The sequence below is a fragment of the Eumetopias jubatus genome, unplaced genomic scaffold (assembly GCF_037043125.1).
Source record: "Eumetopias jubatus isolate StellerSeaLion01/CBP00866 unplaced genomic scaffold, mEumJub1_p1.0 scaffold_8, whole genome shotgun sequence".
NCBI classification, from domain to species: domain Eukaryota; kingdom Metazoa; phylum Chordata; class Mammalia; order Carnivora; family Otariidae; genus Eumetopias; species Eumetopias jubatus.
The window spans coordinates 95,414,723-95,427,464 of NW_028274814.1; the positions used below are offsets into that span (position 1 = coordinate 95,414,723).

A 12,742-nucleotide genomic window follows, 5' to 3' on the forward strand; every position below is an offset into this window, starting at 1 on the left:
ATTTTGGTTTTGGGAAATAGTCAAAAAAGTCTGAGATCAAATTGTCAGACACATCATAATTAATTATTTCTTCTTTGTCATGGGAAACAACTGGGAAGAATAAATTATGATATTGTCCATTATAATCCAACAAAATAATCTGGGATGCATAATGCCTTTCCCAAAATGATAAAATGCATATATTGCATCAAATATAACATGTGGTACATAAAAATTTCTGGGGGAAAAATCTCTGCCTCCAAATCATGCCTACTTGCTGTTTTACTTTTAAATAACTTGCTCATTAAACCTACTTCAAATGATATAATAGGATTATGATTAGATGTTATCACTGCCCATAATATCTGCTCCAGGGGAGATCATTGAGGGGATCAAAACACCTCTTTCTTTTTTTTTAAGATTTTATTTGTTTATTTGACAGAGAGAGAGAGAGCGGCAGGCAGAGGGAGAGGAAGAAGCAGACTCCCCACTGAGCAGGGAGCCCGACATGGGGCTCGATCCCAGGACCCTGAGATCAGGACCTAAGCCGAAGGCAGACGCTTAACGACTGAGCCACCCAGGTGCCCCAAAACACCTCTTTCCTGTGAAGTGGTCACACAATATCATGCTATCTGTTTGGTTCAGGATGTGGTATAAGCAAATATCTCCATATACAACTCAACCAAATTATAACTGTTCAGATGTGTGAAAAGATAAATTAATCTCATGAGTGGCAGGTTGAAACTAGCATGGCTAATAAGTAGATGTTCTTTAGCATTGACTTGGAAAGAATATAAAGAGAACCAAAGATTACCTCTTTTAACTGGTTTCTCTCTCTTTGGGTCCTGAAAATTTGTCTATTTATTATTCAAGAATTAAAATTAGGTTTAGCCTAAAGAAAGGAGTTATTTTTTATTGTTGAACAAATAACAGGAATCATGTAGTCACTCAGAGTCAAACTAGTTAATAATCTTAGAGGCCAGCAGACAGGAACCACCACTGATGAAAAATAAGGGTAACTACAAAATGATGACATTTCGTGTGGCTCAGAACCAGTCTTCATAAGCACATACAGAGAAGCACAATTCCTTCTGAGCTCTCCCAGCATAGTTTTTTCAAATGTGCAGAGCCTCCCAAGGTAACTATTTTTAAAGGTAGCACATAGTTGGATATATGTGTTTGGGCAATGTAGGGAAGGAAAAATTATTTTGTTTTTTTTTAATCTTTTGGTTGTTTTTTTTTTAATCTTGTGTTTTTGTAAAACATTTCAGCAGTGTATTAAACAAAAAGCCATTAGAAAGTTATAAATAACCTCATCAGTTCATTTAGTCCCTAATTCTTGCTCTGCTTGATCTTAGGTTAGCAGTTTCAAAAGTTTTCACAGAAGAATCATAGTAAGAGTATAGTAATAATTATCTGTGGCTGACAAAGACTTAAAATAGTGTGGTTAGGGGCGTCTGGGTTGCTCAGTCGGTTGAGCATCTGACTCGGTTTTAGCTCAGGTCATGATCTCAGGGTTGTGAGATGGAGACCCGTGTAGGGCTCAGCAGGGAATCTGCTTGAGATTCTCTCTCCCTCTGCGCCTCCCCCTGCTCATGCAGTCTCTCTCTCTCACTCTCACTCTCTCTAAAAATAAATATATAGATCTTTAAGAAAATTTTTTTAAAAATAGTGTGGCTAAAGATCTGATGAGAGCTCATTTAAATGCAATTAACAAGGATTTGGGGATTTATGTGACATACTACATTTTAATATGATAACTGGAATTCTGACAGATAACATAATACCAGTACATATTGGAAGGAATTTCTTACAATTTCTGGAAAACTTATATTAATAAAATATACCCATACAAATATAACCCAAGGAAAGTTAAACATGCCTTTCATTTGACAATATTTCTCATGTAATTTAACATAGCAGATAAACCTAATTGGTTTAACATTTCTCTATAAGGACAGAGAACAAATCTTTGAGATTTTCCAGGGACCCTTGGGCAAATCCCAGTTAGTTTAAGATCAAAAGACTTTATTTAAAATTTGATTTGGGGAAGTTGTAAAAAAATGTCAAAAGTTTTGAACACTGATTAAATAAGATGACAGATTACTTGGAACAATATTTAGTTACTTATTTAGCCAAACTGAACATAAAAGATTTCAGAGGCAAATACACCTGAAGGAACAAACCCTTCTCTCTTTTAATATTGAAATGACTCAGTCTTTTTAAGTAATCAAAGACCTGATAAAGAACACGAAGCACAAGCAGTTATCTTAATTAAGACACAGAATCCAAAATAATAGTAATAATAAGACACAGAATCCTTGTTTTCCAGTCAAGTTATTTATCTGGTAAAGAAAAATCTTTTACAATAATCCAAGAAAACTTTGTTCTTTTAACAGAGAGAGAAAATTAAATTCCAGTTTTGTATAGGCACCCAGATGCTATTAAAGCTCACTTTTAAAACCCTTATAATAAATTCATTCAATTTTCACCAGGTAACCACGCAAGATAACAATCCCTCCCTTCCCCCTGCTTCCTAGTGCCTCTCTCACTCTCTTTTCCTTTCTATGTACATTTAGGTTTTGTCCTTTCTTTTCTTTTTTTCCTAGTCTAAAATAACCTTTAAATATCCTCTAAATTAGGACAAATTACTTGTTTCCCCTTAACAAAAATGCATTCTCATACCTCATACCTTTCCCTATCAAAAATTTACATTTTACTATCCCTGTATGCTTTGCCTAAAGTTTTTTTCTTTACCCTTATTATTTCTATATGTAGGTTTCACTTATATTCGTTGGAATTCTTAACCTTTAGTAAACTCAATTTCCAATAAAAGCTAAGAAAGAAGCCAGTTGTGAACTGTCTGCTACATCCTAACATTGTAAGTAGGTTAGCATATTTATGAATACGCCATTTTGTAATTTCTACACATGCATTTTCATAGCTCAATTTTTTGATGTGGCAAAAAGAACATGTTATTAACAGACCCAAATATCTTTAGTCTCTCAAAGAACCTAAGAAGTTACAAAAATTTCACATATGGCTTGTTCTGCCATGTTGACATATATTAAACAAATCATTTTTTTAAAAAAGATTTTATTTATTTGTCAGAGAGGGAGGGAGAGAGCATAAGCAGGGGGAGAGGCACACAGAGGGAGAAGCAGGCTCCCCACTGAGCAAGGAGCCTGATGCGGGGCTCCATCCCAGGACCCTGGGGTCATGACCTGAGCCAAAGGCAAATGCTTAACAGAGCCACCCAGGCATCCCAGCAGATCATTTTTATTGTACGTTTTGCTCTTAGGTTGAATTTCCAAATTTATAATCTCAAATATCTAGTAGAGATGACGTAAGCTAATTTCACTAGCCTTAATTTATGTAAGTACATATATATATATACTTTTTATTACTCAATTTTCTTTAAGCCAATTAATAGAACTCTTCCACAAGTTAGTTTTTAGGACTACCATTCAGAGGAAGAAAAATACTGCATATTATGTAACATACATCCATTGCCACACATAAACATCCAGACAGAAACAAGCAGAGATCTTGTAGCTTTCATTTAAAAATTTTAGCCATGTATCAAGTACAATAATACAAAACTCACTACCTTATAAAAGAATAGTTAGATCTAAATGGTGTTTCTGGCAGGTGGAACAAGTTAAGGTTACCTACTTAGATAACTAAAGATTTTACCAATATTTCTGGAAAAAGTTTTTAAGATTTTTGTTTGTCTTTTGTAGATAATCTTATGGAGGCTGTGGACTAAATTTCGGGCAAGGAGCCTATAGAAATATCAAGTAGCAGTTTGTTTTTTAAAAACCTATTTTTTTTTCCAGTCTCGGGAGTTGTTTTAGCCAATTTTTTCCTTGGATACTTATATTTCAAAGACATGGTATGATTAATATTTCCAAGGGAATGAGAAAGGTTATAGGGTTAATCTAAGAAGGAACTCGGGGGCGTATTTGCCTACTATCAAAAACCAAAGGTCATTACTATGAAGTTTTTCTTTTTTTATTAAGGGTAGGACAGTCTGATAAATTTTTTTTCCTGCAGTGGAGGCCAGAACTATGGGAAAGCCTAGACCTCGTGGGATCTGCTTACAGAGTAAGGGACAATAAATAAAGGCTTGTGCATTTTCTGTGCTTTTGTCAAAGCTATTTCCTGGCTATCAGTATTTTCATGTTTCATATCTGCTTGAGTGCCATTTGCAGTTCTTAACATTTGTTCTGAGTCTGATCTCTACTTCTTAATCTAGTTAAGGAAGTATGTGGGTTTCCCCCCATCATACTAGCCAAGACTTTCCTCTGTATCTATTTCTTTCTTTCGCTTTCCTTCTTTCCTTCCTTCCTTCCTCTCTTTCTTTTTTCTTTCTTTCTTTCTCTCTTTCTTTCTTATCTCATCTTCCTATAGTTACCAATAGGACCTTTTCTTTGTTTAGGATGAGAGCTCTCTTAAAAATTCTTTTAGATACGAAGTCCAAATCTTCAAAGGTATATCTACTTCAATTGTGACTCCAAACCAATAAGCCTTTTTATGGCTTAAAATCAGTAAGCCTTTTATGGCTTAACCCTGGACACAGAGAGAGTGCAAATGGTATAGCCCCCTTGAGATACAGAGCCACTCTAAAGATAGCCTAAGAAAGCAAAGACCTTCACTGTCACAGGTGGTAAAGAAAGTTCCAACTCCCACAAAGGAGACACTTTAGTTCACAGATCCACTAATCTGTGTTACCAGAAAGTGATACTGGAATAGGAATTTTCCCAGCACAAACGAGGAAAGGAAAACAGAGACAGCAACAGCCCCCTAGCCTGCTGGCTCACTGCCCCACGCAAGCCTGACAAGGCGCACTCTCCCCACCACGGCCCTACACAAGCGGCGGAGAACAGAGAGGATAGTCTCACTAGTTACAAAGCCAGGTTCTCAGTACGTAAAACAAGACAAATGAAGAGTCTCATCTTATGATTTTCATCCTTATGACAAACAATACAGAAGTCAGACAAAGGAAAACATGACTATTTCTGGGAAGCGAAGAATCAATAATCTGTAGGTACCCAAAACTAAATTCATGAGAGTCATGATTCGAGATCTGTTTTTTCAAATGTTATTCTCCTGCCATTATGAATTGGGAAAGGAAGAGAAAAGTTTTATACTCCTCTCTTGACTGGGCGCTATAGTCAGAGATCTGCGAGACTGACATGGTGAGAACTCTTACCTCCGCTGGTCTGTTGTCAGTTACCACAGACATCAACTCTCTAGGGAGAGAAAAGTTTTCCAGACTTCTACTCTCCCATCCTCATCACCAGAAACTACAGGAGGAGAAAATTCTATTTCCTTCTACTCTTTTAGGGTTACAGCTGGGGCTCTGTAACAAGAGACAGATGAGCAAGACAAAAATAAGTTTATTAACATGGGTATCTCATAGATATTTGAGAGAAATGCAGGGATGAGTAATTCAAAGAGGTGGCCAGAATTTGGGCTTATATACCATCTTAACTGAAGAACAGTACATTTTTAGAAGAACAACAAGACAGAGGAAAAGAGTTTAGGCTTCTAAGGGTAGCAAACTGTGGGAAGATAAATATTTAGTGGCCACTGGAAGATAATAGCTAGTCAGTAAAATTTGTTATGTGAGGTCCTGTGAGGTCTTGGGGCTGATGAGCATGTAGAGTTGTCAGTGATTGAGTCCTGTACAAACCTAGGTGGTTCTGTTTTCAGGTATATTAGGGGGAAGACAGTGCTTTCTTAGATCTGCTTCTTCTCATTTGCCTTCAGTTCAAAATAATCCTTATGCCAAAAGGGAAGATTTTCAGGTGGTATATGCTGCTACTCTTCTTTAGGTTTGATTATAAAATTCCCTTGTTTTAAAATGACCCCTTATGTTCTAAGATCAAAATGTGAGATAAGGCATTGTCAAAAAGTTACAAACATTGTTCATGTGAGGCTTATTTATAATAGTAAAACACTGATTTATAAGCAAAAAATTATAATAGCAACAAAAAATTTAGAGTGGGAATATGGCTGAGCAATATGGTATCATGCTATATACCCATTAAAATGATAGGTAACATGTTATGTGCTTTTGGGGAAAGAGTACAGAAAATAATTTTAAGTGAAAAAGATGAAGACAACATAGTGAATGCAAAATCAAAAATTGGAGCTCTTTTTCTGTTGTGTAAAATGTTCATTCAGGGTTTTTTTTTTCTTTATAGTTGCTCAAGTTCATAATAAAATAGGAGAGTTCCTGGTTTGGAAACAGTCCTACTTCCCAATTCTTCCTGAGCCAGGTCTTTAAACAATACCATTTCATCATTTTCCTGTAGGTTAATTCTTAGGACATCATAAGACCTCTTTTCAAATATAAAAAAAAGCTTTCAAAGTTAATGAACAATAAAGAGTTCCTGTTTTTCATATCTCTCAAAGGGTGGAACCCATAGCCACTAGGAGAAGAAGGAAGTGAAAAGATGTTAAATATTGAGCACAGCTCTCCCCAGTCAGCCTAGAGGTCTGGCTTCCCGGTCAACATGAAGGCTCTCCTTCTTCTGGGGCTTCTCCTGCTTTCCGTCACTGTCCAGGGCAAGATCTTTGAAAGGTGTGAACTGGCCAGAACTCTGAAAAGACTTGGGCTGGCTGACTTTAAAGGTGTCAGCCTGGCAAACTGTAAGTTAACTCTTCTTCATTCTTCCAAATAGCCTGGTGTGAGACAGATAGAGGATGAATAGTAATAAAGAGGCTTTGAATGAATGGACTTCTTTTATTTCTTTTGAGGGTCTGTATACTTACAACGGTTGAAAATATCAGCTTGTTTCTTTAGAATCAGATATGCCAGATGAAGGAATGAGGGCATGGGAGGGCAAAATTCTCTACCATTTTAGGGATACCAGGACCCATTGTGCTCTTCTGGAGCCACTAAATTTGTCTGTTGCCTCAGACTCGGTGGCACGTGTAGGCTGACTGAAAGGTCTATCTGAGCACGGGGACTGTCAAGTCCTGGGTCCTTGACGCCAGGCATTTCCTGTTTGGAACTTGGTTCCAAGGGTAATGAGCCTAGAGCAATGAGTATTTTTCTCTGCCATGACATGGGATTTTTAACAGCAAAGTTTTAAAACCCTATGTTGAACTCTCAGTGCAGGGGCAGTAGGAACCTATTTCCCCTTGATTACTGTTTATATAAGGATCCCTGAAATGCAGCTTGTAATAGTGTTTTATTATTCTTTTTTTTTTTTTAAGATTTTATTTATTTGTCAGAGAGAGAAAGCGAGAGAGAGCGCACACATAGGGAGAGAGGCAGGCTCCTCGCTGAGCAGGGAACCCCATGCAGGACTCAATCCCAGGACCCTGGGATCACGACCTGAGCCTAAGGCAGACACTTAACCTAGTGAGCCATTCAGGCGTCCCTATTATTCTTACTCAGTATAGTTTATTAACTATTTTTCACTTTCTTCCACTTAATTCAAGATATGTCTGAATAAAAGTTTTTATATTTTAGTTCACATTTATCAATGTGATCACTGTATTTTTCAGGTTGAATTCAAGCATTTCCTCTTGGTAACTGCTTTTGAATGAACGAGTGGATGGATGGATGAAATAGTCTTTCCTGTTTGTATCTCTTGTTTTTCAGATTCTGATTTGATAAGCAAATTCACCTTTAGGTATCTTAAGAAAATTTATTTCTCCCAGAAAATTCTTATTTTTCCTAATAAAAAGCATTTTTTTCCATCAGCGTATGTATGTATCTGCTATTAATTATAAAATCCACTCAACAACTCTGTTGATTTTTCCATTCTAGGCTAAATCTTGCCTGAGGATGGGAGCAGGGGAAGGGTAATGACAATGGAAGAAACAGCTATTTTAATATTTTAAAAATATGTTATCTAGTTCATTAGTATTACAAAATGATTTGCTAACAAAAGGATTCTCACTGAAGTGTTAAAATATGTTTGGGGGCCCCTGGCTGGCTCAGTCAGTGGAGCATGCAACTCTTGATTTCAGGGTTGTAAATTCAAGCCCCATGTTGGGTGTAGAGATTACTTAAAAAAATAAAATCTTAAATATATATATATTTATAAGGAAAAGACACTTTTACACTTATAAAGTAAGTCATTAATAAAATAGAATAGCAAAATAGAACTGATTATGGTATATGAAATACATCATGTAGTGTTGATGTTTCTTACTAAAAATAAGTTTTTTTTCAGGGATGTGTTTGGCCAAATGGGAAAGTGATTATAACACAAAGGCTACAAACTACAATCCCGGAAGCAGAAGCACCGATTATGGGATATTTCAGATCAATAGCCGCTACTGGTGTAATGATGGCAAAACGCCCGGAGCCGTGAACGCCTGTCACATACCCTGCAGCGGTGAGAAAGACGGTGTTTAAGTAGCGGCACAGGACTCATCTAGTCCTACTTACGAGAACAGGGTTCCGTACAAATGAGAGAGTCTTGAAAGGTTCATCAGGGACCTAGAAAAACTCTATTTCAGTGCCTAGAAACTCTTTATGATCATCCTCATAATGCCCTAAGAAATTAAAGAGCTGATGATGACATCATAAAAAGTTCAAGTTTTCTAATGTACCCAAGTTTCTAAAATGATCTATTAATTTATCGTAAATGAACATATTGATGCTTTGTCGAAAACCATGTTTTTTCTCCCACTTTCTTTGGGGAGGTTTAAGGATAATTTGGTTGTGGGGCCCTTTTCTAAAAATTGTTTTTACTTTTTATTTTGAAATGTCCTAAATATATAGAAATTTTGAGACTTTAGTTTAATAAACAGCCATGTGCTCATCACATACTTTAACAGTTGTTAACGCTTTGTCCGTTTTACTTTTTTTATGTGTATTTTTTTCTTTTTGCTGAGTGATTTTAAAGTGAATTAGAAACATGATGACTTTTCATTTCTCAACTCTTTAGTTTGCCTCTTCAGAAAATACAGTTCTTACATAATTATTGTTGTACCCAACAAGTTATTTTATGGATTTGTTTAGTTGGGGTGAAACAAATATTCTATTGAACTCATATAAAAAATAGAAATAACATGTGGAATATTTAGTGTATGAAATACTGGAGAAGTATTGTAAAATTGATATTGTTAAATCTTTTAATGTTAAACTTACTAATAGACAAGATTAGTCTTACAATACATTTTGCATCCAGCTAATTTATTTTTAATTTATTTTTTTTAAAAATCTTGTATTATATAATAAAACGTGGTCATTGAATAAAAATCCTTACTCCCCAGAGATTTATGACGACTGGTAACTTTTGGTATATATTCTTCCACAATATGTATCAATCATGTATATGAATGTAAAGCTATATCATGCACAAATGTACCTACATACAAACATGTAAGCAATGTGCATTAAGAAAAATGAAGTTGTACTATTTTTAGTGCTTTACAGCTTCCTCTTTATCACACAAAATTATTTCTATGTCAACAAATACAGATCTGTATTATTTTTAAAGGATGGAAAGAATTCCACATATAAACGTTCTATAACTTGTTAGTCCAACTCTTATTGGTAAGCACTTAGGTTATTCTGCTTTTCCCCTTTTGTGAAATGCTATGAAATATCTTGTGCATACATCTTGAGGTACATTTTTATTATTTCTTTAGGATAGATTTCTGGTAGCAGAACAGCTGATTAAAAAATTGCTAGTCTGTGTTTGTTTTTTGTTTGTTTGTTTATTTATTTGTTTTTTACAGTGCCTAGTAAAAAGAGAACCTTCTGTCACATTAGTTAACAATTCCAGAGCTTTCCATGACTTTGGTAAATGAGAAACAGAATGCTTTATTTCATGCCAAATGGGATAGAATGAAAAAAATTTCCCCCCAACATTCACAGATAAATGGACTCTTAGAAAATAATTTTACGTTTTTTCATCCCCTAAGAGAATAAAGCTGACTAAATCTAAACTTAAAATGAAATTTCTATGGAAGCTGTTTTCATTCCTCACTACCTCTTTTTCAGATTTGCTGAAAGATGACATCACTCAAGCTGTAGCATGTGCAAAAAGGGTTGTCAGTGATCCAAATGGCGTTCGTGCATGGTACGTTTAAGCATTAAAGTGGAGTGGGAGTGGGGGGCGCCTGGGTGGCTCGATTTGAGCGTCCGACTCTTGATTTCACTCAGGTCATGATCTCGGGGTCCTGGGATGGAGCCCCGTGTTGGGCTCTGCACTGGGCATGGAGCCTACTGAAGATTCTCTCTCTCCCTCTGCCCTTCCCCCCCAGCCCCCCTCTCTCCTTCAAAAGATCAAAAAAATAATAATAAATTGAACATAATAATTAAAAAATTAATTTAATAAATAAATAAATAAATAAAGGGGACAGCTATTTTGCCCTAGTGTTAAGAGAGAAGTGAAAGAAGATTTTCAAAGACCAAAGTATGCTACTGAGAACTGAACGTTGCTGCTTTAGCCTTACCCTAAACAATGAGTTACGTAGAAACAAACTGTTTCATCTGATTTAGAATCTTACTCTTTTCCCCTTCAATTTATTTTAAAGGATTTCTAGAGTTTTTAAGATTCTCAACATTCTACCAGTTCCTTGTCTTATCTTGAAATTGCTTTTGGAGTTAAGTAAATGTGGAAAGCACTTTGCAATTGTTATTGTAGAATACATAGATCAACGTTCACGTTCAGCATCCTGTGCTCTAGTGAGGGCTTTGGGGGGAAGTGACATACTTGGTGTACATATCTCCATTTAATAAATAGCAAATACCTCAATCTATCTGCAGCCTGTCGTCCATTTACCGGTAAAACATTCTGTTCTCCCAGAGGATTTGAAGTGTGTCTATTACAATGAAGATATGTTTTGACCTTATCAGTGTTTGTTTCACTTTTCTCTACAGGGTGGCATGGAGAGCACACTGTGAAAACCAAGATGTCTCTCAGTATATTCGGAATTGTGGAGTGTAACTGTGGAGTTTTCCTTCTGCAGCTCATTTTATCTCTTTTTCATATTAAGGGAGTAGTAGTTGAGTGAAAGTTCACATTACCATTCTTTCAAACAATAACACTTTTACACAAGCAGGAACAGAATATGGTCTTTCTTCTAAAAGTCTTCATATTTACGAAATGTGTTTGTTATTTGATATCCTGTAACATTTTTCAGTTTGCTAATAGAAATAAGGCTGGTGAAAACTTATCTAAAGTCTTGCCTATCAAATACATCTCCAGTATAGTCAGTTCTTAAAGAAATACCCCTAACTTAATCTTTAGTACTCCCCAATAGTTTATAAAAATGTAACAAAAGATCTTAAAAACAAACTGATCTTAGGCAAAATCCTAGCTGAATAGGCATCTGTTCAGTCATCTCCAAAAACAGTAAAAAAAAAAAAAAAAAAAAGACCCCAAAAAACAACAAAAACACAAAGCAAACAAAAAACCCCCTACAAAACAAACAAAAGACCACTCTGTTGGGCAATATAAAGTTTAAAAAGGAGCAGAATGCCAAATGGCTAAAAATGAAGACAGCCTGAATTAAGAATTTTGCTTTTCTAAACTGTGACCTTGGTTTAAATATTTTCTCAGAAATGTTGCTTTCATACTGCTTTAAAAATAAATTGACAGTTTATATGTCAATCTATTTTGGCCCTTTAAAGAACTCTTCTATGCATCTTTCTGATCATGAAGGAATATAAAGAAGGATTGGATGAGCTGTTGTTGTTCTTTAAATTTATTAACTTAGATTCATTCATTATGACTAAATCTTGAGGCAAATGACTTTGCAAGTGTTGAACTAATTGCTGATTAACCAAAGGTGTGAAATTATGCATGTTATAAAAATAATACAAACATTATCATTAAAGGCTTTGCAACTCATAACTTGTCTTTCTTTGTTTAGACCCAACTAGTGTCTATGAAGAAAAAAATATGTGTATTCAAAAAAGAATTATTTGGGGGCGCCTGGGTGGCTCAGTCGTTAGGCGTCTGCCCTCGGCTTGGGTCCTGATCCCAGGGTCCTGGGATCGAGCCCCGCATTGGGCTCCCTGCTCAGCAGGAAGCCTGCTTCTCCCTCTCCCACTCCCCCTGCTTGTGTTCCCTCTCTCGCTGTGTCTCTCTCTGTCAAATAAATAAATAAATAATCTAATAAAAAAAAAGAATTATTTGGTATTCTTAATATATTCTATATCTTTACCGGTACCCAAAGAGCTGGATATTGCTGGAGAAAAATCCACAAGCATTCTGACAGATCTCACTTTGATAACCACAGATCTCACATGGGCCCTCAGTCTGCATGGCCATCTGAGTCACTTCTCTGCACTCCTTCTGTGTTGGTGTCCCCACTCTCCAAAATGGCTATTACTATTTTAGTGCTCTTCCTCTCTCTTCAAAGCCCCAGCACACACATCCAACTATTCACTTTCCACCCTCTCTGTTCTCAGTAGATGACCTGACCTCACATTACACTGAGAAAATAGAAGCAAGCTCATACCTAATTCTCCCCTCCTTGTCACTGTAACAGTGAGCACACCTTCCCCTGGGCCCATCCTCTCTTCCTCTGGTCCAGCCAATGGCAGGGTCTCCACATGCAATCTCAGATTGCATCCATCTCATGACTTCAAGTTAGCGAGTGTTTCCTGCAACCTGAGTTTTTCTCTCTTTGCTGGATATCCCCTGACATTGTACAAAATGTCGTGGTAACCTTGCAAAGATTCTTGCAATTCAAAGACTTTGCAATTCTAGTGATCTCTGTTCATCTCACTGGGTCTTTCAGTAGCACTTGACCAAGTGAACCACTTCATAATTCT

General features: G+C 36.3%; 1 protein-coding gene across 1 annotated transcript; it reads left to right on the top strand.

Moving 5' to 3' along the window:
- The first annotated feature begins 6,454 nt into the window (after positions 1–6,454).
- LYZ (lysozyme) lies at positions 6,455–11,816 on the top strand. The gene is made up of 4 exons (XM_028110796.2): positions 6,455–6,639; positions 8,178–8,342; positions 9,959–10,037; positions 10,841–11,816. The coding sequence occupies exons 1-4, from the start codon at positions 6,504–6,506 to the stop codon at positions 10,905–10,907; spliced, it is 447 nt and encodes a 148-aa protein (XP_027966597.1). The 5' UTR covers positions 6,455–6,503; the 3' UTR covers positions 10,908–11,816.
- The last annotated feature ends 926 nt before the right edge of the window (positions 11,817–12,742 follow it).